At 38.4% G+C, this 26,689-nt stretch overlaps 2 protein-coding genes across 2 annotated transcripts in view; one reads left to right on the plus strand and one right to left on the minus strand.

The window, feature by feature from the left end:
• Positions 1 to 4,915: 4,915 nt before the first annotated feature.
• The window catches only part of furinb (furin, paired basic amino acid cleaving enzyme b), an 82,973-nt gene continuing 61,199 nt past the window's right edge, over positions 4,916 to 26,689 (minus strand). The window contains exons 7-16 of the mRNA XM_039656906.2: positions 24,857 to 24,945; positions 23,201 to 23,373; positions 17,941 to 18,153; positions 13,823 to 13,923; positions 10,475 to 10,578; positions 10,247 to 10,364; positions 9,877 to 10,056; positions 9,197 to 9,321; positions 8,642 to 8,770; positions 4,916 to 6,517 (exon numbers count right to left, since the gene is read on the minus strand). Of these exons, the coding sequence (XP_039512840.2) occupies positions 5,865 to 6,517; positions 8,642 to 8,770; positions 9,197 to 9,321; positions 9,877 to 10,056; positions 10,247 to 10,364; positions 10,475 to 10,578; positions 13,823 to 13,923; positions 17,941 to 18,153; positions 23,201 to 23,373; positions 24,857 to 24,945 (1,885 nt within the window). The 3' untranslated portion in view covers positions 4,916 to 5,864. The remainder of the gene's footprint in view (positions 6,518 to 8,641; positions 8,771 to 9,196; positions 9,322 to 9,876; positions 10,057 to 10,246; positions 10,365 to 10,474; positions 10,579 to 13,822; positions 13,924 to 17,940; positions 18,154 to 23,200; positions 23,374 to 24,856; positions 24,946 to 26,689) is intronic.
• On the plus strand, positions 13,920 to 16,260 carry LOC148965054 (uncharacterized). The gene is made up of 3 exons (XM_089127808.1): positions 13,920 to 14,259; positions 14,441 to 14,673; positions 15,771 to 16,260. Coding segments are annotated over exons 1-3 (315 nt in total). The 5' UTR covers positions 13,920 to 14,179; the 3' UTR covers positions 15,773 to 16,260.

The raw sequence follows: 26,689 nt of genomic DNA on the forward strand, positions 1-26,689 counted from the left end.
TTCTCGCAATTCTGACATTATTTCTCAGAATTGCGAGATAAAAAGTCAGAATTGCAAGATATAAAGTCACAATTGCGAGATATAAAGTCACAATTGCGAGATGGAAAGTCAGAATTGCAAGATATAAAGTCAGAATTGCGTGATATAAAGTCGCAAAAGTTGCAATTGCGAGATATAAAGTCAGAATTGCGAGATATAAAGTCGGAATTGCTAGATAGTCGCAATTGCGTGTTATAAAGTCAGAAATGCATGATATAAAGTCAGAATTGTGAGATATAAACTAGACTATAAAGTTATTTTTTTCCCCTTAGAATTAGCCTGATAAGTCGCAATTGCGAGTTTATATCTCACAATTCTGAGAAAAGATGTTAGAATTTCGACATATAAACTCACAATTATGTGTTATAAAGTCAGAATTGTGAGATGTAAACTCGCAATTGTGAGAAAAAAAGTCAAAATTGTGAGATGAAAATTCGCACTTCTGTCTTTTTTTTTCTCAGAATTGCGACTTTATATCACGCAATTCTGAGTTTATATCTCGCAATTCTGACTTTATATCACTTAATTCTGACTTTATATCTCGCAATTGCGACTTTATATCACACAATTCTGACTTTTTATCTGAGAAATAGTCAGAAGTGCGAGATATAAACTCGCAATTGTGAGAAAAAAGGGCAGAATTGTGAGATAAGGTGTCACAATTATTTATTTAATTTTTTTATTCAGTGGCGGAAACAAACTTCCATACTTATGTCTTGTAACCAAACACAATTTTTACAAATGTGAAAGTGAAAAGTCAGCTTTCAGCAAGAGACTCAAGGCCCATTCACATTAATAATATATAGTGGCTGCACAAATGCACGATACTGTTCTTTTATTATAAGTGTGTGCAGTAGATATGCCCTTTAAAGGGCTGCTCACACCAAGAACGATAATATATATTATCCGCAAGAACGATAATATATATTATCCGCTCGTGATGTTTGCTTTAATTCGTCAGCTGGAAAAAAAAAATTGTTCTGAAAATGATTCCAATGAGACAGTGTCTTTGTCTCGTTATTACAGTTACACAAACATATGGTTTCAGGAGACTTGGAAAACAGCACACAAGTAACATGGTTATTTTTGGAGTTTGATTCATTCTATAAAAAAGAGCAGCGTGAACATTGTTAAAAACATTGTATGTGCTCAATAAGAATTAAAAACACAGGTTTGGATCTGGGTGTTCACTGGAATAAGATCAAAGCAAATTTGTGTGTAAATAAGTAATAAGCTTATTCCAGCACAAAGCTAAACTCAATAGCAACTCATCAGATAGATTCATTGAAGTGCTGACTAAACACTTAAACCAACTCCACGATTCCTTATATTCTGCTTCAGATGCAAGTCGAGCCTCAGTTCAAAAAATCCAGCACCACCTACTTGTTCTGAATGTCAGCAGAACTTTTTTCTTTTTTATCTTTAAAGGGCATGTTGAGCCTTTCCTCAAAGAATAGAGCAAACACGTTACATCGTACTAAATTCAGCCTAATATAATAATTTCAAAAGAACAGAAATAGTGCCTCATCTCAGAGGAACTGAGGATCTGTGCCTCTCGTTCAGCCCATTAACAAGGCTGATAAAACCTTTTAAGTGATTGTGGAGCATCTAAAATGGATAATAAGGTGCTGTCTGCAAGGTTTTTCATCGCTGGAAGTAAAAATACAAAAGTGCAAACTGATGGCAGCACTGATTCTTGTACTATTAGTCAAAGACATGTTTGTTACATTAGCGGTTGGATGGCAAATCAATGGAAGCTTGTTTCCGCCACAGAATGAAAAATAAAAGAGGTAATTGCGACTTTTTATCTCACAATTCGGACTTTTTCTCACAATTGCGAGTTTACATCTCTTTATTTCTCAGAATTGCGAGAAGTAAAGTCAGAATTGCAAGATGTAAAGTCGCAATTGCGTGATATAAAGTCGCAATTGCGTGTTATAAAGTCAAAATTGCGTGATATAAAGTCGCAATTGCGTGATATAAAGTCGCAATTGCGTGTTATAAAGTCGCAATTGCGTGTTATAAAGTCAAAATTGCGTGATATAAAGTCGCAATTGCGTGATATAAAGTCGCAATTGCGTGTTATAAAGTCGCAATTGCGTGATATAAAGTCACAATTGCGTGATATGAAGTCGCAATTGCGTGATATGAAGTCGCAATTGCGTGATATGAAGTCGCAATTGCGTGATATTAAGTCGCAATTGCGTGTTATAAAGTCAAAATTGCGTGATATAAAGTCGCAATTGCGTGTTATAAAGTCAAAATTGCGTGATATAAAGTCGCAATTGCGTGATATAAAGTCGCAATTGCGTGATATAAAGTCGCAATTGCGTGTTATAAAGTCGCAATTGCGTGATATAAAGTCACAATTGCGTGATATGAAGTCGCAATTGCGTGATATGAAGTCGCAATTGCGTGATATGAAGTCGCAATTGCGTGATATAAAGTCGCAATTGCATGATATAAAGTCGCAACTGTGTGATACAAAGTCGCAATTGTGTGATATAAAGTCGCAATTGTGTGATATAAAGTCGCAATTGCAAGATATAATGTCAGAATTGCGAGATATAAACTATTCTGAGGGGGGAAAGTTAGTCTTTTTCCCCCTTAGAATTGGCAGGATAAGTCGCAATTGCGAGTTTATATCTCACAATTCTGAGAAAAGATGTCAGAATTTCGACATATAAACTCGCAATTGTGAGATAAAAAGTCGTACTTCTGTCTTTTTTTTCTCAGAATTGTGACTATATCTTGCAATTCTGACTTTATATCTCACAATTGCGACTTTATTTCTCACAATTCTGACTTCATATCACCCAATTGTGAGATAAAAAGTCGCAATTATTTTATAATTTTTTTTTTTTATTCAGTGGCGGAAACAAGCTTCCATACAAATCAATGGGAGTAAGCTGAGCATGGTGGAAATATATTTCCAATTCCCTTAAGAAGAGCAGTGAAGATGAGAAACAACATGACATCACTCTCATGAGTAGCTGGACCATCCATATTTCTGTCTTATTGCTCAATTAGTATGTATGTAGCAGCCTCAGTCTCACTTATAATGCCAAGTAGGCAGAAGCTTCCAGCGCAGAATATGAGATCCTGTCCCTCCCAGCTGAACTAATTACGGAAAGCATTTTAAATGTGCCATTTCCATAAACTAGATCTCTCCTCCCTCTTCAGGGAGTTGGAATGAAAAACAGTAAGTGTAAGTTTTTCTCTGCCTTCATGGAAACATGAAAAGTTTAGGCCATCTTATAAAGTACCCATGAAATATTGATGATCCTCCACTGCACACCTCGTAGAGAAGTGCATAATGTGTGTGTTATTAATTTAGACTGATGATGCGTGTCTCTGTGTGAATTATGGCAAATTGGCATCAATAAAAAACGCATTTCAACAGATATTCAAGTACTTTTAAATGGCATCAAACATGAATGCAACAGATGTTTGTAATTAATTTAATGACTGCAGTGCTGGCAGCAGCAACAAAAATGTTAAATATTTTAATGTAATGCTGAAAGACCTGTTAAAATGAACCATTCTTCTGATGAACACAAAACAAGATATTTGGAATATGGGTAACCAAACAGTTGATGGGCCCAATTGACTTTTCATAGAAAAAAGGGTTCATTGGGGCTCTATATATGAAGCATAGGGTTTTTTACTCAACTCCAAAGAACCTTTTATGCTAAAAAAAGGTTCTATAATGATAAGAAAGAACACTTTTGGCACAAAGGTTCTTTATAGGCTATTATTCATTCATATATTACATTATTCTGCAACATTTTGTAGTTGTAATTCAATTATTGTTTATTAAACTGTTAATATCCCATTTTAATCATGCTGATATTTGGAGCAGAAAAACTGAAATGGCACTCTTTGTGTGATATTGATTAACTACATAAAATGATACAAATATATACATTTTCTAATCCCCATATATTGAATTTTGTGATCATTCACATGCATTCATAAATACATTTTAGAGTCTTGATGTTCATAAATAATATGAAATGTTTAATCCAGAAAGGACAAAACAAATGATAATGAATGAACCCAAAAGGTTCCATATAGAACCATTTTCCTGGTTACACTTATTATTGAACCCTTAAAAAGGGTTCTGTATAGAACCTTTTAGGGGTTCCAAATATGTAGCGCTGATAGAACCTTTTAAGGTTCTATATAGAACCTCTTCTTCTAAGAGTGTATGGAAAAAATATATATTATGGAAGCCAACAGTTTGGTCGGTTGTTTGATCAACTGTTCGTCAATATCAAATGTTTGGTCACCGACATTCTTTAAAATATCTTGCAAAGAAATGCATACAGGTTTGGAAAAACTTGATGGTAAATTATGACAGAATTTCAATTTTTGGGTGACCTAGCCCTTTAAGTAGTAAACAGTTAAATAATAATGAGCTATTTTACCCATTTTTGAGTATATTTTTATTCTTATTAGAGTATTGCATTATTGGATAAGCAGCATGCTATAGTCAATCCTATTTTAATTAGTTATAAGTTTGGATTTCTTTGTGGTAGCTTAAAAAAGAGCTCTCCAAATCTGTCATTTATAAGGTTCTCCTTCTGTAAACAAGCTGCCTTAGAAGGTATGTACTAGCTTTCCGGATCAGTTGAATCGTAGGGTTTTTTGTGCAGTTGTATTTGTGTATGACTCAAATGTCATAAGATTATGAAAGAACACAGCAAGAGCTTCTCAAATAGCAGTTGAATTCATGTCTCAGGGCCGACATTGACCTTTTGAGAAATATATATATATGACGCATTTCCTCTTGAGGCTCCTCTGTGTTAGGGCAGACGAGTTTTTAAGTCAAAATCTGTTGTGAAAATCAATAAAAATAACCTCTGGGACAAAGTTTCTTTTTGTTTAAACACTAATATTGAAAACCCACAGTGTTTATCCACTGAGCCATTTGAGAAAGAACCAGCTAATTAGCTCAGAGACAAAACAAACATAAATGATCTTCAAAAAAGTACCGTAAAATGAAGTTACGGCGTAACGTTGAGAGCTCCTCGTATCAACCAAAGATTGCGCTGTATCTAGCTTGACTGACAGATAAGATCTCTGCACATCGAGCTGTTTCAGTTCAGCACTTCGATCGCTTGTTTGCCTATGATTCCCACTGTTCTGAATCCGTGCCGGAGGCTCTTAGTAGGCATAGGGTTGTGCGAGTATCTAATTCCATGATGTTATGGTTCACTCTGCCGATGTTGTTGCAACATTTCTACTGCAACAGAAATTATGCACAGTTAAATCATCCCTGATCGAATCAGCGGAAATGTCCCGGAGCTGCCTTTGACTAGCAGAGAGAGAGAGCAGAATGCATTGTCAGGATGCAAGGACTTATCGCACAAATGATGCCAAATGGAATTTACAGAAAAAGTGCGAGAAGTTTTGTGCATAAAACAGTCCAAACTTTTAATAAAAAGTTGACTGGACCAAATTACAGCCCTTTTCGTGTTACAAAGTCTGCTCAAAGTTTACTCAAACCCTGCGCGCTCACAACATCAACACCAAACACACACCCACTGATGTTATCGATCCTCTTCAGTGGTTGAAATCTCAGGGCATTAGAGCCAGACCACTGGGACAAATAAAAGTGAAAATAAAGGGAATCATTCGGCGCAGCGGAGATGTCCTGGGTTTAATGACATTCGGGTCAAACCACAACTGCAAGATTATAGCTCATATATATCTTTCACTCTCTCTCATATACACACACACACAAACATCTCGCAGCGGATCTATAAGTCTAAGTAGTGCAGACTAGTTCTGTATATAAAAAAACTGCCCGACACGGGGCGTTAAAGGGCACTCTGAGTCCGTATAAAGGCAGTCTTTTCACTGTGATACTCCAGCTCTTCGCTGTCTGACTCAGAGTTCATCGCTGCATCCTCGTCCCCCCACACAGTGGGGATTCCCCGGTACGACACTTTACCCCGGCTGAGTCCAAACCCAAAGCCCACTCGTATCCCCCCTCCGCTTGTGTCCGTCACCGGCAGTTTGGTCCTCCGACAGAACGGGGCGCTGGCTGCTCCCGAGTGCAACTGAAGCAGCACGAAAACGGCTGCGAAAGTGGCCAGGATGAAGGCACAGCTGAGCACTGCCACCAACGCCGGCAGTCTCGAGGACAGACCAGGTTCATGCAAAGATTCCTCCGAGCTCGGATCCGCCTCGTGCTGGAGCACGGGAATGCTGGGGGATTTCCGCTGCACCTGGTTCTGGTGCAAGCAGGAAGTGACCGTTAAGTGACTGTGGGGGGGACAGGAAAGACATTCGTTCTCCCCGGACGCGAAGCACGTGAGACAGGCCGGGTGGCAGGGCAGGCACGCTTGTACGGTAGAGTGCTCCACCCAGTTGTCCAGAGACAAGTTAAGCACCTGCAGCCCAGAGCTGAAGCCGGGAGGACAGGACTTCACACAGCCTTGCAAGAAAAGCAAGAAACCCGTGCTGCATTCTGGAAAACAGAGATCAGAAGAACGCTTAATCGCAGATGTTATGACTGCAAAGAACACGGAATTGTATTTGAAACTTATTTTACTTCTGTAATGGGACAGTTTTGTGAGAAACGAAAAAGATCGTGGGCTATGATGATATTGGTTAATATTATCCCCCCACCCGCTCATGCAGCCTTGGTTATGTCAGCAGATTGTGATGGTTGTGATGAAAGTGAATATGGAAATAAACATTTTGGTAACACTACATTAGTTACAATTTGTTAAAGGAGTAGTTCACTTTAAAAAAAAAAAAAAAACTTTTGCTGATAATTTATTCACCCCCATGTCATACAGGATGTCCATGTCTTTCTTTCTTCAGTCGAAAAGAAATTAAGGTTTTTTGTTAAAAACATTCCAGGATTTTTCTCCATATAATGGACTTCATTGGGAACCAAATGGTTCAAGGTCCAAATGAGAGTTTCAGTGCAACTTCAAAGGGCTTTAAACGACACCAGACGATGAATAAGTGTCTTATCAAGCGAAACGATTTTTAAGTTCTATAAGCTCAAATGCTCACCTTGCTCTGTTCTGTGATGAGCGTTCGTGTTCGAACTCGTTCATCAAAATGAACAAATCTTTTTTCGATTCATGACTCGAAGGGTCCTAGATAAGACCCTTATTCATCGTCTGGTGTCATTTAAAGCTCTTTGAAGCTGCACTGAAACTCTCATTTAGACCTTGAACCGTTTGGTTCCCATTGAAGTCCATTATATGGAGAAAATCCTGGAATGTTTTCATCAAAAACCTTAATTTCTTTTCGACTGAAGAAAGAAAGACATGGACATCTTGGATGACATGAGGGTGAGTAAATTATCAGCAAAAGTTTTTTTTTAAAGTGAACTACTCCTTTAATGCAATAGGTATCATTAACTTTTTTTGTTGTTTGTTAATACTTTAGGCCATGCCAGCTACACACACACACACACACACACACAAACATTAGTATATGTAGAAATAAACATCAATGCTATACAATGTATGAAAAATTGAGTGTTAATTCATGTTTAATATTGTGCTGACCTCATTGTAAAGTGTTACCACATTTGTTTTATTAAGAATAGCATAAGTCGATGAATAACCTAACACAAGCACATGATTGCAAATTTTTTAATTTTTTTAGCTAATTTCTAACATCACACAGAGTTCTGAAATGTGTCAGAAAGCAAATAGCGGCCATTTAGGTAACTTGTCTGCTCAACTACTGCCAAGGTGGCAGTTAACGACACGTGAGTTAACGTCTACGTGATATGCAGGTAAATGCCGTATACTCACGAGGAAATTAACTGATTAACTACAGTTAAAATGTCAACATATTTATAGCTAGATTCCTGGTCAAAAACAAAGTAGAAATTTGAAGCAATTTACATTGCAACCTTTAGTATTACGATTTGTTGCCACTAAAGAAGACACAGCAAGTACATACTACGGTCTGCATACTTTCAATACATTAGCTAAACGTTTATTTCATTTTCATTCATTTGCATATGTTTCTGGGATAAGACCAGGTACATTTATTAAAGTCAATAGGGTCAATTTATGCTGTGCACTCATTTTTTGCCCTAATAGGACAAATGATTGACCTTGTAAAATCCAGTAGTACCTGCAGTCACAGTGAGAACACCTTATGAAAAATTTAAACTTTTTAGCAAAGTCTGTCCTTGAGCACTCTGCAGTACTGCAGGCACAATATAAGGCCATGAGGGAGAAATCCATCAAGTCTCCACAGCACCTTTAAATAATATAATATTCGTTTAACAAAATTAAGGTTTGTTTACTGCCCTCTGAAGGTTGAGAAGGTACGACTTCTTTAATAATGCACAGTTTATTTAATTTAAAGCTCTGTGGCATCAATCTGAAGTGCAATATTTATACTCATAAACATATATTAATATTCATAAACACAATGGGCGGTCATACTGAGACATATGAACATTTTTATGACATGGGTTTTGCCAAGGGAATTACCATGTGCTTGTGTGTAAATTTTTCCTTCTGGTCATGAATGTCTTCACCTATGAAAGCTCGTCTATTAAGGGTTGTGTATGTTTATTTGAATGCACTTTGTTCCAGGGCATGTGTCTTACCAATGCAGATCTGCTGGGTGTCAAAGGTTTTGCAGCTGTTGTTTGAGGGCCGGGTGTAATCGGAAATGGACGGATCTGATGCACTAGAGCCGGTGCCATATAAAATGAGTGTGAACTGGGAAAGAACACCTGTGGAAAAGACCTTGAACTTTAAAGATGCTGTGACCGTCAACAAAAACCCAAATACAATTCACACAGCACAAAAATCCTTTTCTTAATCAGTGTTTTTTTAAGATTAAAATAAGATAGATATACTTCAAAAGCAATTTATGTAAGTTATGCAGTTTATGTTTTCTGATCCCACTGGCAAATTGTTTCATTTTTTCTTTCAGGCAAAATTCAAACAAAATTTAGTGAGATTTATTTTTAAAACTAGAAAAAGCTATTTGCCAGTGGGGTTAGAAAACTAAACTTAATTCAAGATTTATACTTAGAAATGCATTTTATCTTCTTCCCAACCATTTTCCTTTGTCACATTATTTTATCTTGTTTCAAAGAATGTTTGAAGTAAAAAAAAAAATATAATACTGATAATAAAAAAGCTTATTGCAGTACCATAGTCATTAAGTCCAGCCACATTCTCGATCTCCAGGGTCCATTCTCCCCGAGGGTCCTCATCCCAGGAGTGTGTGGTCATGAAAGCCCAGTCATTGAAGCCTTCAGCTGAATTATCCTGAGGCCTGAAGACAAACAGAAAAGAAAGAAGATCTATATGTGTGTGCAAGTCTATCTGAGAACGTGATGTATTTTTTTTATTGAGCTGATGAGTTGATTTACAGTCTTTGCATGCTACGATTCATTGAGTACACACTACCATTCAAAAGTCTTTCATTCCGCAAGGACGTATTAAATTAATAAAAAAAGTAAAGACATTTATGTTACAAAATATTTCTATTTAAACAATCCGTTCTTTTGGACTTTCCAATTCGGTTTAAAAACATTTATCAGTTTTCAACAATTCACATTTTTCTTGAGAAATATCAGCAAATTATGGTGATTTGTTAAGGATCATGTGACACTGAAGACTGACGTAATGCTGAAAATTCAGCACAATTCAATTATATTGAAAAAATACGTTATTTGAGATAATATTGTGCAAGATTATTACAGTTTTAATGCATTTCTATGATCAAATAAATGCAGACTTCGTGAACATAAAAGACTTCCCAACCCTAAACTTTTTAACTTCAGTGTATGCAAATGTATATGCTAATAGCATGCCTGAGTGTGTTTACCGTGCAGCCAGTAGTGTGGAACGAGTTCCCAGTGGGCTGATGAGGTGAATAGCCAGGTTTCCTCTGTGGTTATAGGAGAGGGTGAGTCTGGCCTGGACGTGCTCCAAAGAGCTCACAAAGTCCGGCTGGCCAGAGCAGGCCTCTAAATTTCTGCTAAAGATCAGGTGGTTTCTTATGTCCCTACAACACAGAAGAATCTGAACTTATACTCCACTCTCACAAGCAACTGTGTAATGAATATAATATAATATAATCTAGTTTGCCTGTCCTTAAAAGGTGACCTCTCCCAGGTAGCAAGCATTAGTGGGCATTACCAATCTGGTGTATTGATATATTGCCTGCGCAGCATGAGGTGTTTGACCGTCATTACCTGGGCTCGGTCAGCATATTAATGACACATTTGTGCTGCGGCCCAATGCTGGTCCAGTTCTGGGCCAACGTGACCATGGCGCTTGCATCCAGCAGACCATAGCCGTAAGAATGGCTCACTGCCACATAAAGAGAGACAGAGAGAGATGGAAAAAGTAACAAGGTCAGAAATGTCCAATGAATAAATAAATGCAGCTCTAATTGATAGGTCACGTGAATTGTCATTTACCTAATCGGCCCACACCATTGGTCCTCCAGTCGTTGGTTATTAGGTGGGCAGGACGTGAGGTTCTTACTACGAGATGCTGCATGTCTCTCCAGGTCAGGTTCATGCTGGATGTTGTACAAAAAAAGTAAAAGCAATATGAGCACTACATGGAAGAAGGGACACAGATTTATTTCTATATTCAAAAGATAATTATCCTCTTGGATGTGACAGGGTGTATTTTTGAAAGACAAATAACTTTTACACGAGTCACAGAAAATTGCAAATGGAAATATTCCGTCCTGGGGCCATGCATCATTTTGCAATTAAACAGCCGACGAGGCCCTTTCCCCCCCAACTTAAAACCCAGAATTGTATTCCCTGAAAATCCAGCAATATCATATTCAATTTATAACTGTATTTCCTTGGTTCCAACTCCAGCTAATTCGCTTGTCGGCTGTAGTTCTACATGGTGGAAACAAGCGGCTTTGGGACTCGTGCCCCCCACGGGAAAAGTTGAAAAGTTATTTCTCAACAGGGTTTTTCAGGGTAAACCAAGTCTGTGATTGGACAATTCCACCAAAATGAAATGGATGTAGACTAAAGATACGCCGTTAGACAATATGAAAAAATCCTGCTCTGGCATTCGTATATTTTTCAGGGTCATCCAATTCATAAGCTTTCAATATTTTTGACCTCACAATAAATGACTTAGAGTGTAAATTCATGTCACATGCACAATTTATAAACCAAAAGAAACAGCACAGGTGCAGCGATTTACAGATCACTACTGAAATTCTCATGTTGTATGTACATTGCATTTTAGATATTGATATTGATTGAAGTGCCAATGCTGGAAAACATGCCAGAGCCTTTAAAAATAATGGACTCAAACCAGGAATCTGAAAACTAATGGACAGGGAGAAGAATGTCCCCACCACTCAAAGGTTTCATAAACAACAAAAGTACAGCTGGACAGCTACAGTATGACTAGAATCACTAGAATCATGGTAAATGGACTGCATTTATATAGCGCTTTCACAGACCCAATGGCTACTAAAGCGCTATACATTTGCCTGAAATTCACCCATTCATACACTCATTCATACACCGACAGTGGTGTCAGCCAAGCAAGGCACCATCCAGCTTGTCGGGAGCAGCTGGATATAATAGCTGTTTATAATAGGAGAATCATTCCTATTATAAAACAATAAATTACAATAGAAGCTTTCAGGCGCACATTCATTTGGCAGACACCCCAATCCTGCTTTTCTTTCTTTATATATTATAGTATATAATATTATTTAATATTATAGTAAAATATGATAAAAATCGCTGAAAAAGTTTGATGACTTTGCCCCAAAATAAGATTTAAAACGCCCTTTTCACCACAGGGTTATTCTTTTACTCTGCATGCGCAAGGGTTCTCGTCTCCGCTGTCGCAAACCTCAACTGTGCGCATGCGTCAGTGCAACCAGACGATAGGCTTACATGTTTCTCGGCTTGACTGTTAAAAGAAGACGATTGGCTTTCCAGCAGGAGGGGCGGGGCATGTGCATACAACCGCCATCTTTGGTGTTACGGGTTTTCCCTATATAGTTGTATTGAGGATTGAGTAAGTGGCATGTCTCTTTATAAATTGTCTCTGGTAGTAATGAACATCGAATATTCAAAGCTTTGGAATCTCTATATGTTTGTCTGTCCGTTTGCAGTTTGATTATTTCGAGAACAGTTCATCCAAACGACTTCACAAGGGAGTGCAGTGCCATATTTGGAGCAATACAGACAGGTGAGACGTGACACGTTCAAAATAAACGTTTAATAAACTACAGAAAGCGGCGCGCCTCACGCGACCAGAGCTTATATGCTATATAAAAATATTTAATCGTGATTAATCGCATTAATGTCATAGTTAATTCGCGATTAATCATTAATTAACCACACATTTTTATCTATTCTAAATGTCTCTTGATTTCTTTTGTCGCATTAATTTTTCTCTTTTTAATGCTTTTATCAACATGGAAAAGTGGATCGGATTGCTTTGTGAAAATGTTTTTTTATTGAAAACAACATTGGCATGTACTGTGTTCAATTTCACACTACCGTTCTCACTAACGTTCCACTCAAAACGTAACGTTAACCAACTATTTGGCCCAAACAAGTGTGTGCGATGTCGTGCCTGTTGTTTTGTTTCCAGTCTAGCTAGATCCGCTTGCGCTTTGGTTGACGAAGCAACAAAACGTCCTCGCACAGCGCAATCCATTGAAATTAATGGGTTTTATACATAGCGCATGCCGCGTCCTGTTGCAAAAGCATATAAAGACGTTTGCAAGGCTAAAAAGACCAGTAATTGCGCAATACAAAATTTTACGCCGTTAAAATGGGTTTGCCTTAACGCCATTAATAACGCGTTTAACTGACATCCCTAATATATATATATATATATAATACAAATCTTAATATTATTTCACAATATTGCTGTTTTACTGCATAAGTTTTATCCAAATAAAAGCAGACTTCTGTCAAAAACAAAAACCTCTTACTGACCACAAATATATTTATGTATACACAAACTTTACATTTTACATAATATATTTTTTGTTATAGTAATGTTTGTTATAGTACAAATTAAAATGCAAAATTACTCCTGAGACAGGTTCAAAGATCCCCCAGCCAAGCGCTGGCTCAGTCACAAGCACACATTTCGGTGGAAAATTAGTATGACTGCCTTTCTCGCTCACAGGTTCAAAAGTCACCTACAGCGCGACATCACAAAACTTCTGCCCGATGAAAAGAGCAGAGTTGTGACAGAAAGAGAAAAGAAATCTACGACCTTTGTAGAAAAACAATTCTCCAAAAACGTCACTGTCTCTTTCATTGTGGAGCAAGCACAATCAAAGCTAGTACCAGCGGGGTTTACAGCCCTGAACAGCAGGGGCCGAACTCACACATAAACAAACACAGTGCACGAACTAGGATCCCCAAGACACCACCACACACAAACAAAGGCAAAGAAACCCGACGCTTATGTGAGACCTGAATGCCTTATTAGCGCCTCACAGCATACAGGATTAAATACTCTGCAGGTTCATTAATTGAGCATGATGACTTGATGTTGTATAGTGGCCTTTGGGTCAATCGGCCCTGAACGAGGAGTGAAGATTGGCAGCCATCACACGTCTCTTTCCATCTCTCCTTCTTTATTTTGGATGAGCAATGTCAAGGCAATGTCAGAGAGTGTCGGAGGGCTGAAGATGATGTGCACGGGGTAATGAAGTCTAACCGATGAGAGAGAATGATGGACAGGAGTGGGTAAAACATGGGTGCGGATGTCTGTAGGTAGAGACAGGTGTCATTGTTGTCATCACTCACTTGGCCTCCAGAGCGAGAGCGATGATTCCGGCGGCCAGGGGAGCCGAGGCGGACGTGCCCGTGTGCGAATCTGTGCACTTCTTCCTCAGGTCCGTCGTCACCTGTAAAAACAAAGTTCGATGGAAAGGTCAGACGTGTTATTGGCCAGTTATCAGAAAGGACATAGGTTGTTGCTATATATGAGGTGTTGGTGTGGGCGTCTTTTAGCCAGAGGTGCCTGTCAAAGAGCCTGACAACAATGTAAGTCCGAGAGGGAAGGAAAAACCTTCAGTCATGAGATGTGTGACAGCTTGGGAGACTTAATAAGCTGGTACCTCACACCTGAGGGTTTGGGTTTTTAATCATGCCGTAGGAGACATGGGGACATGTGTGAATGACAACGGTCAGGATGAGAGGAAATCCAGCCCGAGGCTACAGAACCATCAGAGCATACACAGGTGAGTACCTGCCAGACACCCACACATACTCGTTCTTTATCATTGCTTTTTTTTGTCTCTGTCCCTTTCAGTCTGATTTAAACATGTACAGATGCATAAAATCCCACCCCAGTGCTGTCGGCAAGATTGTGTCCATTTTTAAATTGAATCTGTTATTGCCTTTGTCATCCTAATGGAACAGGGCGTCTCAGAAGAGGGAGAGGGGGAGCTATCGCAGTCAAACATACTGGGACAGACTTGACATCAAGCAAACAAACACTCTAAAGCCACCCGAAACATCTCAGATGAGCTTCAGTGAGCTGGCAGAGATAGACCTGCCTGGAGAGTCTGAAATCACTTTCACAGGAATGAGCAAATCAGAGATTCAAACAGAGTTACTACCCACAGCACAGGAAATCATATTTTCCTCTCAATGTGAGTTTGAATTGAACTGAATTAAATTGGTCAAAAAGACCCAAGTTATCAGTTTGAATATCCACAAATAAAATATAAGCTATATAAAATGAAGGCAATAATATTGCAATACTATTTTCAGTTAGTTCTTTTGATTAGATCTTTCAATCAATGACTTGAACAGATCATTCCAATTACAATGAACAAAATTCACAAATTATGAATCACTGAATCAAGTCTTTGAATTAATGATTTAGTCGCATCATTCAAATTCCAATGAACAAATCATTCAGTCATAAATCAATGAATTAGATCTTTAAATCAATGACCCAACCAAATCATTCTGAATCATTCATAAATCAGATATTTAAATTACTGACTCAACTGGATCGTACTAATTTAAGTGAACAAATCATTCATAAATCATGAATCAGTGTTTCAAATCTTTGAATTAAAGACTTAACTAATCAATCATTAATCAATGAATCAACCAAGTAACTAAAAATATCAGTTGATTCAAACGAAGGAGCACACAAATGTAAGAACCAAGAAAAGTTAGGGAACTGTCAACAGTCTTCAGTAAATAACAACTTGTCTATCGGTCTGTTCCTCACACAACTGCTATTTTATGACTTGAAAGACTTTAAAAAAAAACTATTTTATGACAGAAGACTGAAAATATAAAGCACTTTTTTTGGTGATTGACATCCCCAGTCCTCGTACAATTATTATATAGAAATGAGTGACAAGGTAATTTGAGTATTTGACAGATTTTTCTGGAAAGACTTGTTGTAAATTTTGCAGAAAACACTGCCAGAGCGTAAACTAACCAAGACCATCAAGATGTCTTTTGGAACTTCTTTTTAAAGGCGTCTTTTGGCCTAATTAACTTGCCCTAATTAAAAAGCCTACTCAGACACTCTCAAATACAGCTTAGGCAGATAAAAGGAAGGTATGCAACTGAAAACTTGCAAATAAGACCCAAAGATTCTGCAATGCAGCATATTTGGTATTCAAAAATTGCCATCTCTGTCTTTTGCTTTTTCACTCGGTTTAATTTCTCTGCTCTTTCTCTCTTTGCTTTTTCCGACACCCTTTTCTGATTTCCATTCTTGGAGGACACGCTGGGGACAGAAAAGCAGATGTGTACGGCATGCAGCAGCAGCACCTGTGATGGGGAAGTTTTCAGACGTTACTCTAAAGTGATTTTTTGCCTCCTTAGGGCATGGCGTGCTTGAGCTCTTTTTCATATAGCCCACAGGAAATCACAGCAGCAGATGTGGAAATCATTTCACCGCCTGACACTTCATCTTCACAGCACGCTGTGTGGGGCGGCACTCCATCACTCACTTTCCCTATGTACAGTCGTGACGTGGCCATTTAAACCATGTGGAAAATTTGGCACACACGATCTGTTTGCTCTGACATTTACGGTTCTTGCTGACAACTGAGAATGGTAGTATTTGAGTGAAGAAATTAAGGTTTATCTGTGCGCTGTTAACGTGTAAATGGTGCAATGCTGAAAAGTGAAGTTATTCTATATATGGTGCATTTAATGAGTGGTTGTAGCAAAGTGTGTATATGTTTCACATGATCAAAACCAGCAGCCATATCACCCTGTAGCCCAAGACTAATTGCCCCCAGAAGCTAAGCAGAGTTAAGCCTGGTCAGTGCCTGAAGGGAGACCTTCTAGGAAATAGTATTGTCACGATACCAAAATTATTGCTTCGATACCGATACCAAGTCAAGTATTGCGATTTCGATACTTTTTCGATACTTTTCCTGAAAAGGAAAGTATTTCTTACAAGGCTTTTCCTTTGCATAGGTCTGTGCTCTTTAATGCTGTAATAACCTAATATAAATAAATCACTGACATGCACATGCTCTGATTATAATCATATAGCCGATAGATCATTTTGCTGATGTTTTGTATCCTTTATTTTAGCAGCTTGCAAATTATTTATGCTATCTATGAAAGTTGGGGGGAAAGTTGTACACACCTAATACAAAAATAAATGAAACATTTAACCAGTTAACTAGTAGATAATTCATTTAGTTCGCTATTAAATAAGAGATCTAGCGCTAAAATCTGTTGTTGTTTTTTTAAATCAAGCACCGCTCTTTATCGCTGCTATCAGTTGGATACAGTGTCTTTTGCGGCTCACGCAGTCGCGCACCGTCTTCACACGGACGCGCTTCAAACTATCGCCGTTGTAGAGACCTCTGGATTGTGTTGCTAATAACTTGCAATGTATACCTATCACACCACCTGCCCACCGGGAAAAGATCCGACTCTCCTGATTGCCACTCCAAACACAGACGTTCATAGGGAGAGACTGGAAGCGTGCGTGGCACACACCAACATGAAATACGTCTCTTACAAATCTGGGTCGCGGTCATTCATAAAAGTATTGATACTAATAAATTTAGGTATCGTGAAGTTTTTAATTTCCGAGTATCGCGATACTTTTGAAGTATCTGTGCACCGTGCAACACTACTAGGAAAACCAGGTTGCTGCTGGAAGAGGTGTTCGTGAGGCCAACGATGTGACCCAGTATAGGGATGGGGACACTATAATTTAATAAGCACCGTCCTTCGGTTAAAACGTTAAACTAAGACCCTGACTCTCTGTGGTCATAAAAAATCTGGATAAAGTCCCTCTATTGACCTTTATCAATCATGGGCTCCTAATAATAATCCCCATGCTTTCAATTGGCTCTATCACTCTCTCTCCTCTCCACCTATCTGGTGTGTCATCATCCAAGTGGCTGCACACTGGCAGTGGTTTAGGGGAGACCCCTTAAAATGATTGTAAAGCGCTTTGGGTGTACAACAGTATATAGTAAAGCGCCTCATTTCAGAAATCTTTTGTATGCATATTTGTGCACAAGAAATATTTCTTAGTAACAGTATTGAAAACAGTTGTGCTGCTTAATATTTTTGTCAATATTCTTTGATAAACAGCAAGCTCAAAAAGAATAGCATTTATTTGAATATTACATTATATATTTGTTTCATAAACTGAAAAATTGGCAAGTTTATGTTTAAAACAAAACAAATATTTAAATGTAATATTCATCACTATTAAATTATAAAAACTCAATATTTATACATCTATATATATAATATAAAAATAGAAGATTTTCTGTGAGAACATGCAGTGTTTTGTATGCGTTTCTGTATGAAAATTTGAACACAAATGAGTTCATTATATGACTCTAGTCTAATGTGTGGATACAAAGATTTGTTTGCACATATGAACGCACATATGAGTGTTAAATACATACAATCTGTTTCTCGTTGAGATTTCCGCTGCTGTAGGTGGTGGCAAGGGTTGAGGAACAGGCCTCGCTGTACCACGGCACATTGCCATATTGCGTGGTGCTGCTGATGGAGAGCGTGTATATACTGTTGGTGTATCCATCACAGTTGCAGCTGTCCCGCTCTCGCCCTCCGTTTCCTGATGCCCACATGAAGATGGAGCCCAGCCCACCTCGACCCTGAAACAGATTCAACCTGGTCATTCACTCTTTCCAATGTATAGTTCATTCAAAAACTTTTACTTTTACTATTACTCACCAAGGCTACACTTATTTGATGAAAAATACAGTAAAAACAACACTTCTGTGAATAATTATAATTTATGCAAATCTGGCAACGCTGAATTTTCAGCATCATCACTCCAGTATTCAGTCATATAATCCTGTATTCTAATATGCTGGTTTTAGGGCTGTCAACTTTAGTCGTTTAGTCGACTAATCGGTCGATGCCGTCGTGGTCGACTGACATTCTTATTGGTCGACCAGTTGCATTTTTTTTTTTTTTTTTACCAATAGAAGAAATTTTTCAATGACTTACTCCTTGATATTTATTCATTTATAAGCAGTTATTTATTACTGTATTATAAATATAATTAGCCTATGTTTTGTCCCCAACTTTAAAATGCTTTAATTTAGGCTATTTTTGTAACTGCGCCACAGTTTAGCGCACACACATAATACACTCGGGAACCGCACCTGTGGCTGACTGCGCTGCTGCTCGCGCTCGGTAAGGGATGCTGTATTCATTCAGTTAGAACGCTGCTTGTTTTGGCTTTAGTCGACAAAATGTCCAGGAAATATAAATCTTTTGTCTGGCTGCATTTTAAAACAAAGACGACAAGACTGTGGAGGGAGGCGATCGCGTTGCCATTATGAGCGCACAAGTCGCGCGCCTACATTTAAAATCGAACTTGAGCGCGCAAAAGACGCGAGCAGCCTTTTAACGGCTATATCATGCTGACTCAATAGATTGTGTTTTCTTAATGTTTTCGTTTTTATTTGTACACTTGACGCATTTGAAAATAGCCTAAATAATGCAACAAAACGAAAATAAACCTATACGCGGTCCTACAGCCTATTATAGGATTGTTTTTAAGTTATTTGGGTTTTTTTGAGTGTTGTTTAAAACGCCTTGATCGTCAGGACTAAAGTTAACCCATAGCTTTGAAAGTAAAGAAGAATATAAAGCCTGTATAAACGAGAGCTTTTGTTGGGATTTTTCATTATGTGGCAGATAGCAGTTATATTTTTTGCAGCGTGTGGTGTGGTCAGGTGCGCGATTGGGACTGTAGACCTAGGACAGAGCTCTTCACTTTTTGCAGTTAAAAAATCACTTAATTTTCAAAGAATTGTATTATTATTATAGTTTTATTTATTTGTGATGTTTTTTCGTTGTTGTTTTATAAATGCTCAATGACAATTGTTTAAAAAATGTTTAATCAAAACATCACGTTTTTTTTTTTTTTTTTTTTTTTTTTAGTCGACTAATCGTTGAGCAGGACTCGACTTTGGTCGACTAAGGATATCTTTGGTTGAATACAGCCCTAGCTGGTTTGCTGCTAAAGGAAAGATTTCTTAAATGTCTTTACTGTCACTCATCAATTTAATGTGTCCTTGCAGAATACAAGTGTTAATTTCTTTAAAAATAATCTTTCTGACCCCAAACTTTTGAACAGTTGCGTAAATAGAGACGGACACCTGCTGTCTAAATGTATTACAGTCTCATCCCACAGCCTGTTTACATAATTGGCACACGGCAACTGAAAACTGCCAGATTCAATCTGATTGGCCGGCCTTTTGAGACTTGGTGCACAAGTTTTTACCACCTGGAAACAATTGCAGTTTACAGTTGCTAGGCTGATAGAAACATTCTAAGGTACAACTAATCACTGGATTTGCGAGGTCTGTGGCATTAAATCTTTAAAAAATATAAGTGGGCGATTTTTGGCCGTAATAAGCTGCTGATAGTCTTTATGCAAATAAAATGTCTGACTATGTGAGACGAATCTATTTATGAATCAAACATCTGTGTAGTGTCCATTAATGTCTGTGTGTACAGGCCTCATCTCTATTACAATAGCCCACAAAAATCCAATTGAACGAGCCAATTATGGCTGTCATGATTAATTTAAAACCAATACTGTGACCTCTGAAATCTGCTGTATTTAATGCTTTAGTAATATTGTCTGGACAGCTGACAAAGCTCCATTTTTCTTTTCTCACATATTAGTCTCCTCTCTCGCTGCAGTCAAGCACGTCGGCAGAATTTGATTAAAGTTTCTGTTCTATCTTCTGCAGTCCATATGGGTAATGTTCACAGCTGACTGACTCTGGATTATTGTGGTAATAAACGGGTTGTTTGTTTGTGTAAGATGCCGTAATTTGGTTCAAAATATTCAGAGGCACAATTCTATGAGTGAAAAAATTCTAAGTGTGAAAAAAAAACAAAAACGGTAATGCCGAGAAATAAAAAGCGAGTCACTGCGCTGAGGCAGATGTTTATGTGATCTGTAATTTGAGTAAATTACTAGAGGAGGAAATCAGTTTTAAACCCCACCGAAATGAACAGCAGTCAATCTCATTCTGCACGGCTGTTGTTTCATAGTGCCATTAGTTTCACGGACGAAAAACAAAAGATGAAATCTTTTTGTAGCGCTCAGACAAAAGCTTGTCTGTGATTAGCAAGGACACGTTCGAGATGAAACAGAAGCGGCACTCGCAGCGGGCAGGCGTCCTAAAAAGGTCAGATCCTTTGCCTGTCAACACGACACGCTCTATTCTCGCTGCATCCAATCTCATAATTTCTGCAGAGCGAGACAAAGGCAGATAGTTTGGATTTAATTCCATTTAATATACTTTACTAAATTAGGGGTGCTCCGATCAGGATTTTTGGGGCCGATCACTGATTAATGGAAGCTGTGTCACCCGATACCGATCACCAATTACAGGGTCTATTTGAAGCCTTCTATTTATTGTGTAGCATTATTATTAAACTATATGAACATTGTTGTTTAATAAAGTATTACATTTAAGAGAAGACGATGTATTTATTTGGAAGCAACATGTCCAACATATTATCTTGGCAGCTTGTGCTTGGTTATTGGGAGCAGCTTAGGACTTGACATACAACTTTCCTCTAGAATATAAAATAAAATAAATAAAGAGTCTTTAAATTTAGCTTTAGACCATGTTAAACTGAAAAATGCAACAAAAAAAGGCTATAGCCAAAATAATGTTTTGAGTCAGACAGCCATCAGGTTTTCTAATACACTTAAAGTAGCACAGGTAGTAAAGTACAATAACTAACAACTTCCATATCTGTATATATCTATAACTTAGCTTTTTTTCTGGGATGCTTAGTTACATTTTGTGGGCATTTAGAGAGGAAGAGAGAAAGAGAGAGTAGAGATTATTAGATTCATTTATCTCCCAAAGCTTACTTCTTAAGCATCAATATTTTGGTAATAAAAATGTTCGCAAGAACCGTTGCTGAATTATTTTAATGAGATTAAGAAAGCCACCACTGCTGGTCACATGGTTAGATTGATTTGTTCAGAGCTAGTGAAGTCGTGTCCTACCATTTTAAGGATCGATACTGTCCCTCGCCAATTTTTGTAACATTGAGGCATGGATTTTACTTAATACAAATAAATAAAACAAGCAGTTAACTAGCAGAGCATTCAAAATCAAATCGAAATCTAGCGCTAAAATGTGTTTGTTTTTGAACTCAAGCTGAGCGGTCGTTGCCGCGGCGATCAGTGGATACAGGTCGTAGGTTGAGCAGTCTTTACTCGGACGCGTGCTTCGATCTATCGGCGTTGCTATTCTTTCCGGTGATTTTACGGGTTGATCAGAGAGGCTGCACAGTTTGACAAGCAGACAGCGGCGTGGTACACACGTTGCAGATGGATTGCTAGTGAATTGCTTTTTCACACACCTTGTAGAATTGCCAGAATGCTGAAGCCATTTTTACCAGGGCATAAAAAATTGTCTCGTGAGTTTTGCGTCATCTGATCAGCTTATCTATCTAGAGACGGCCGATCACACATCCCAAAGCATCGGCGAGCGATCAATCGGAGCACCCTTATAATAAATTACTTCAAAGATAACACAAGCTTTCTAAATGGCTGTCAGAATGCGTCAACACACTCACGGGAGTGGAGGTGTGCAAGGTTTATAAAAGGTAGTGGAATAAACATAATATTGTTAGACTTACACATTTGGCTCAAGTATCTCTTTCACTTGTTTTATTATTCCCCCGTGCAAAATCACAAGTCTGATTGCTTAGAAAATAGCGCTCAGTAATAGCCTCTTCTCTGTAAGCTGCACGATTTGAGGCATCATTTTGAAAGTTTTAAAGACCCACAGATGGTAGTGTATGAGCAAAATGAATGGTAGTGTTTGCCTTATAAAATAGCAGAAAACTGGAAAAAGACACAACCAAAAGAGTAGGTGAAAGGAACAAGACAGCCTAATTATTCAAATCATGGATAAAACAAATTGAATATTTTCATTTTCATAGTGCAACGTTGTGTGTGCTGAAATTCTATCAAGGTATAAACTCACAAGGGATAAGGATATGTGTGGCACACAAGAAAGAATTAACATATCAAAAACGAAAACAGAAAACAAACAAATCTCCTGCCAAGATCACAGAAATCTCCCTAAATATAGTATTCTCTATAACCGTGTGTTTGTGTTTCTACAATCCTTCAATGCATTTAAACAGGCGATGACATCTTCAACAGCTCGTTCAGCCCAGTTCCTCTGTCGGTGGTGCTGATCGAAGCCGGTGGCAGCTGTGACACATTTAGCTGATCTAAAATTTGCTCGGATGACCTGACATGAACATTCATGCTGACACTGACTTGAGGCGACACTGCGCATGGAAGTCATTCATTTTCAATGAGATTTGGGTGATTTCTAGTGACATGAGCGATTTGTATGCATGTCTAATGACTTAAAGTTGAGAAAAGTTTTAATTTATGCAAATGAGCATCAATGTGTTTCCTATCAGATAGTTGAGAGGATTTGTTTCTGCCCACATGCAGTATGTAAAAAAGAAATGAAATCTTTCTGTTATCGGCAATACGTCTCATTTGTAATCAGATTTTCAAAAGCTATGGCCATGGCAATCCACCAACAATGATAAGGCTTCCAATGGCAGAAACGCCAACTAGCAACCAACAGTGCTATGACCAGGTGACCTCCAGTGGCAAAATCTGACCTCGGTGACCCCTTGCAGAAAAGCTTCTTTGGCCAGTTTGGCAGGTCCATCCACTGTCTTCCCATCATCCTCTGGGCCCCAGCTGGCGCTGTAAATGTGGATGTGCTGGGAGTTCAAGCTCAGAGACTGAGCCTCCACAACATCTGTTACCTCTCCGTCCAACATCCGCACACCTGCGTGCAGAATAGAGGCGGATAGAAAGCACATTAATGTAGAAACCAGACAGAATGGAAAATGTGTTTTGTTAAAATTTACCGTCTGTTAATGTGATGGATATTTGGAAAATAAAATAAAAAGCAAATGAGGAAGTTGTACAACTTTCCAGCACGTTTTTGTTTTTATTGGCACTGAAAGTGAACATGCTCTATAAAGACAAAACCACAGCCGACTAGAATATTTTAGGATTTGACTGAGATTTTTAAACTTTCTGATGCCAATGACCCACAAATATGATGATTCACTTGTGAGGAATCCCTTAAAAAAATAATTCATTACAATATAAATAAATAAAAAAATTAATATTGTGAGAAAAAATGAATGAAACTAATTTAACTATTAAATAAAAATAACAAAAAGTGTTATATTATAAATATTTATACAATTAATTTCATTGCAAAATGCTAATTAAACTTTATTTTCAAAGGTCTGGCTTCCTTAGTCTGAGGCCCTGTTTACACGAGAACGCTCGCGGGTGAAAACGTAAAAATATTTTATTGGATGTGCCTTTCGTTTACACGGCTTAAAAACGCAAACAAGTGAAACCACCCGCCAGAGTGGAAATCTTAAACACGCTCCACCGCCGCGTTCCCGTGTAAAGGGTAAAAACCGGTAAAAACGCATAAGTATGCTTGACAGTGAAGGTTGTACGCAGGCGCGCGGGCTTGGTGTTGTTGTGTGGCAGTGCTCCACATCGCCACCTAGCCGCCTGGAGTGCATACTACATTGAATTTCACACACTTTTACGTCACCATCTACACACGGATTTCCCACCCAAAACGCTTGTCTAAACGCAGAATAAAAAGTGATAACGCAACGCCACTTTTGCGTTTTCTCTTCAGAATCGTTTCCGTGTAAACATAGCCTGAGATTAATTGTTTGTTGCAGTGTCGAGTCCTGCTAGAACATGATGTAAGATGGGAGAGAGCATCTAATTAATAAGAATGATTCTGTGGCTATTTATTTGATTAATAATAATACTAGCAACAGGATTCAGACACTTCACACACCCCCACACACGGCCCAACGGCCAATTAGAGATCAGAAACATCTGCTCTCTTTATACACACACACACACACACGGGAAGACTTACCCTCTTATTACAAAGATACACACACAAACACAGAAATTACATGCAGGCTCAGGCAAAACCCGCTGCCGTAATCACCCTCGTTTAGATGGAAAAATATTTTCCTACAAAGATTAAACAAGGGATGTGGAATTTGTGTGCCTGCAGCGATGTATGGCGCTCAGTGTGACCAGAATAGCCAAGATATTTCACCTTAATAGATTTTTTATAATTGAAAGATAAAGCGTTTTAGATTAGTCCAGAGAAACGTGATGACAGATGCACAAAGGGGAGGAAATGAGAGAGTGCTTGGATAGTTTTAATGCATGACCAAAAGTCTAACCGCCAATCACTCGGATTCTTCACTCACCTCCAATTTTGGCATTGTAGGCCACACCCACTCCACAGACACCATTGTTTGCTGCGGCCGCCACCTCCCCGGCACAACGTGTCCCGTGTCTAGTGAGAGACAAAGAGAGAGAGTATGCAACAGTGAACAGTGTGACATTGGCAGGGTTCACATCCAGTTCACATTCAGTTCAACTCAATTCAAATTCAGTCCACGTTTGTACAGACAAATTCTCGGGGGGCTGTCATCGCAACAGAGAGGCAGCTCTCAGTGCACCCAAATACAGATGCATTATCTTTATCCTTTAATTAAAATCTAATTAGACCCTTGCAAGCGACAACAAGGACAATAAATAAATAAATGTCTGATTATGGATATCGTCCCTACAGTACTGCAGACCAATCTCAGCAGTTCTGTGTCATGGTGGGGATGAACTTCACTGTTTAAAGAAATAGCTGCTGGCTTTGGGTTTTGTGTGTGCACTGCAAGAGCTATTCTCTCCATTCATCTGCGTCCTATTGGAGCTCATTGTTTCCTCGAGACAAAGCAGAGAAGAGGACGATAGAGACCCCAGAGTAGGACTGGAGAGCCTATGAGACTGCAGATGTTTTTGAAACGGCAGCATCTCTTTACTAGAGCCTTCACCACACTTGCTATTTTACACAAAAACAGAGACAAAAAGCACACAAGAACAAGACAAACACAACACAAAAGAATACGCTTCATACTCTTAACTAAAAAAATTGCAGCAAACGTAAAAATAAATGCATATAAATTCATATTCATCATAGACAATGATATTTTAGTGTTTCTTAAAACAAATGCAACAGGGAACATGCAGGAAAATTTTTTAAATAAAATAAAATCTGTCTCATTATACTCATATGTCATGACACAAGGAGCAGGTACAAAAACGGGTGATTTCTTTAAGTGTGTAAAGCTCAGGTGGGCAGTAATAGATTCTAATTAGGGCACTGGACGTATTGCATTTCATCAAATCAATACTTGCTGAGGATGGAGGTGTCCATATGCAGGTTGTTAGGATCCGTTTCTGATTACTGAGCAAATACATGACATGAAAACACTCTCAGCCTTCCACAAACCTGCAGTGTACAAGTAATTGAAAACGAACTGTAATTGTGTCTGAATGTATTCTCCAGGGCATGTGGAATTACAGTATATACCTTCAGGGTGAAGTCCTTTATCAAATAGAGAAGAAAACAAGTCATTCGGATACATGTATCAGGATTTATCTCTCTCAAACTGTGAATCAAAACTATTTTATGCCAACAAGCATGTTATCTGGTTAACCTGCCTAGCAGGCAGTTAAATGTGTCCCTAGCCTCACAATAAACTTAATGCAGACACATTTATCCATGCTCATATGAAGGGCAACAGCCCTGAATGTCAACAACAAATACCTTCCGTGGTGAGGGCGTAAAGCCTTCGTTTACAATAGTCATAACTTTCCACCTTTTGTCTTGTGTTACGGTTACACTTATCATGATGAATGGTGGATAGCAGGGAACACCTCATGAATAAACAATAGCGTTTGTATATCAGCTTGTTTAGGAGGTTGTTTTGCAGCTATAATGTATTGCATAAGGGAACAGTAAAAGAGATTTTATGCACACCTTTTATATGAAGATGTTACTCCATTTTGAGGAAGGCGAGTCAGGTAGACTCAGTACACTCCGTGCTAACTTTAACTGTTAAAGAGCGGTTAGATTAGTGTAATTCTGACAAAATTTCAAGAGCAAAAATGTTCCATTGTCTATTGTCATGTACGAAGCACACCTCACCTCACACAGAAATCACTTTCAAACCAAGCAACTTTCTGTTGGTCACTATAAG

Source organism: Pimephales promelas, chromosome 25 (assembly GCF_988280905.1).
Source record: "Pimephales promelas chromosome 25, fPimPro1.hap1.1, whole genome shotgun sequence".
In the NCBI taxonomy this organism is placed as follows: domain Eukaryota; kingdom Metazoa; phylum Chordata; class Actinopteri; order Cypriniformes; family Leuciscidae; genus Pimephales; species Pimephales promelas.

Excerpts from the sequence above, each read along its gene's own strand:
- LOC148965054 (XM_089127808.1), top strand. The coding sequence starts at position 14,180 with ATGGGGACATGTGTGAATGACAACGGTCAGGATGAGAGGAAATCCAGC. Across the intron at positions 14,260-14,440 it reads AACCATCAGAGCATACACAG|GGCGTCTCAGAAGAGGGAGA; the intron begins GTGAGTACCTGC and ends CTAATGGAACAG.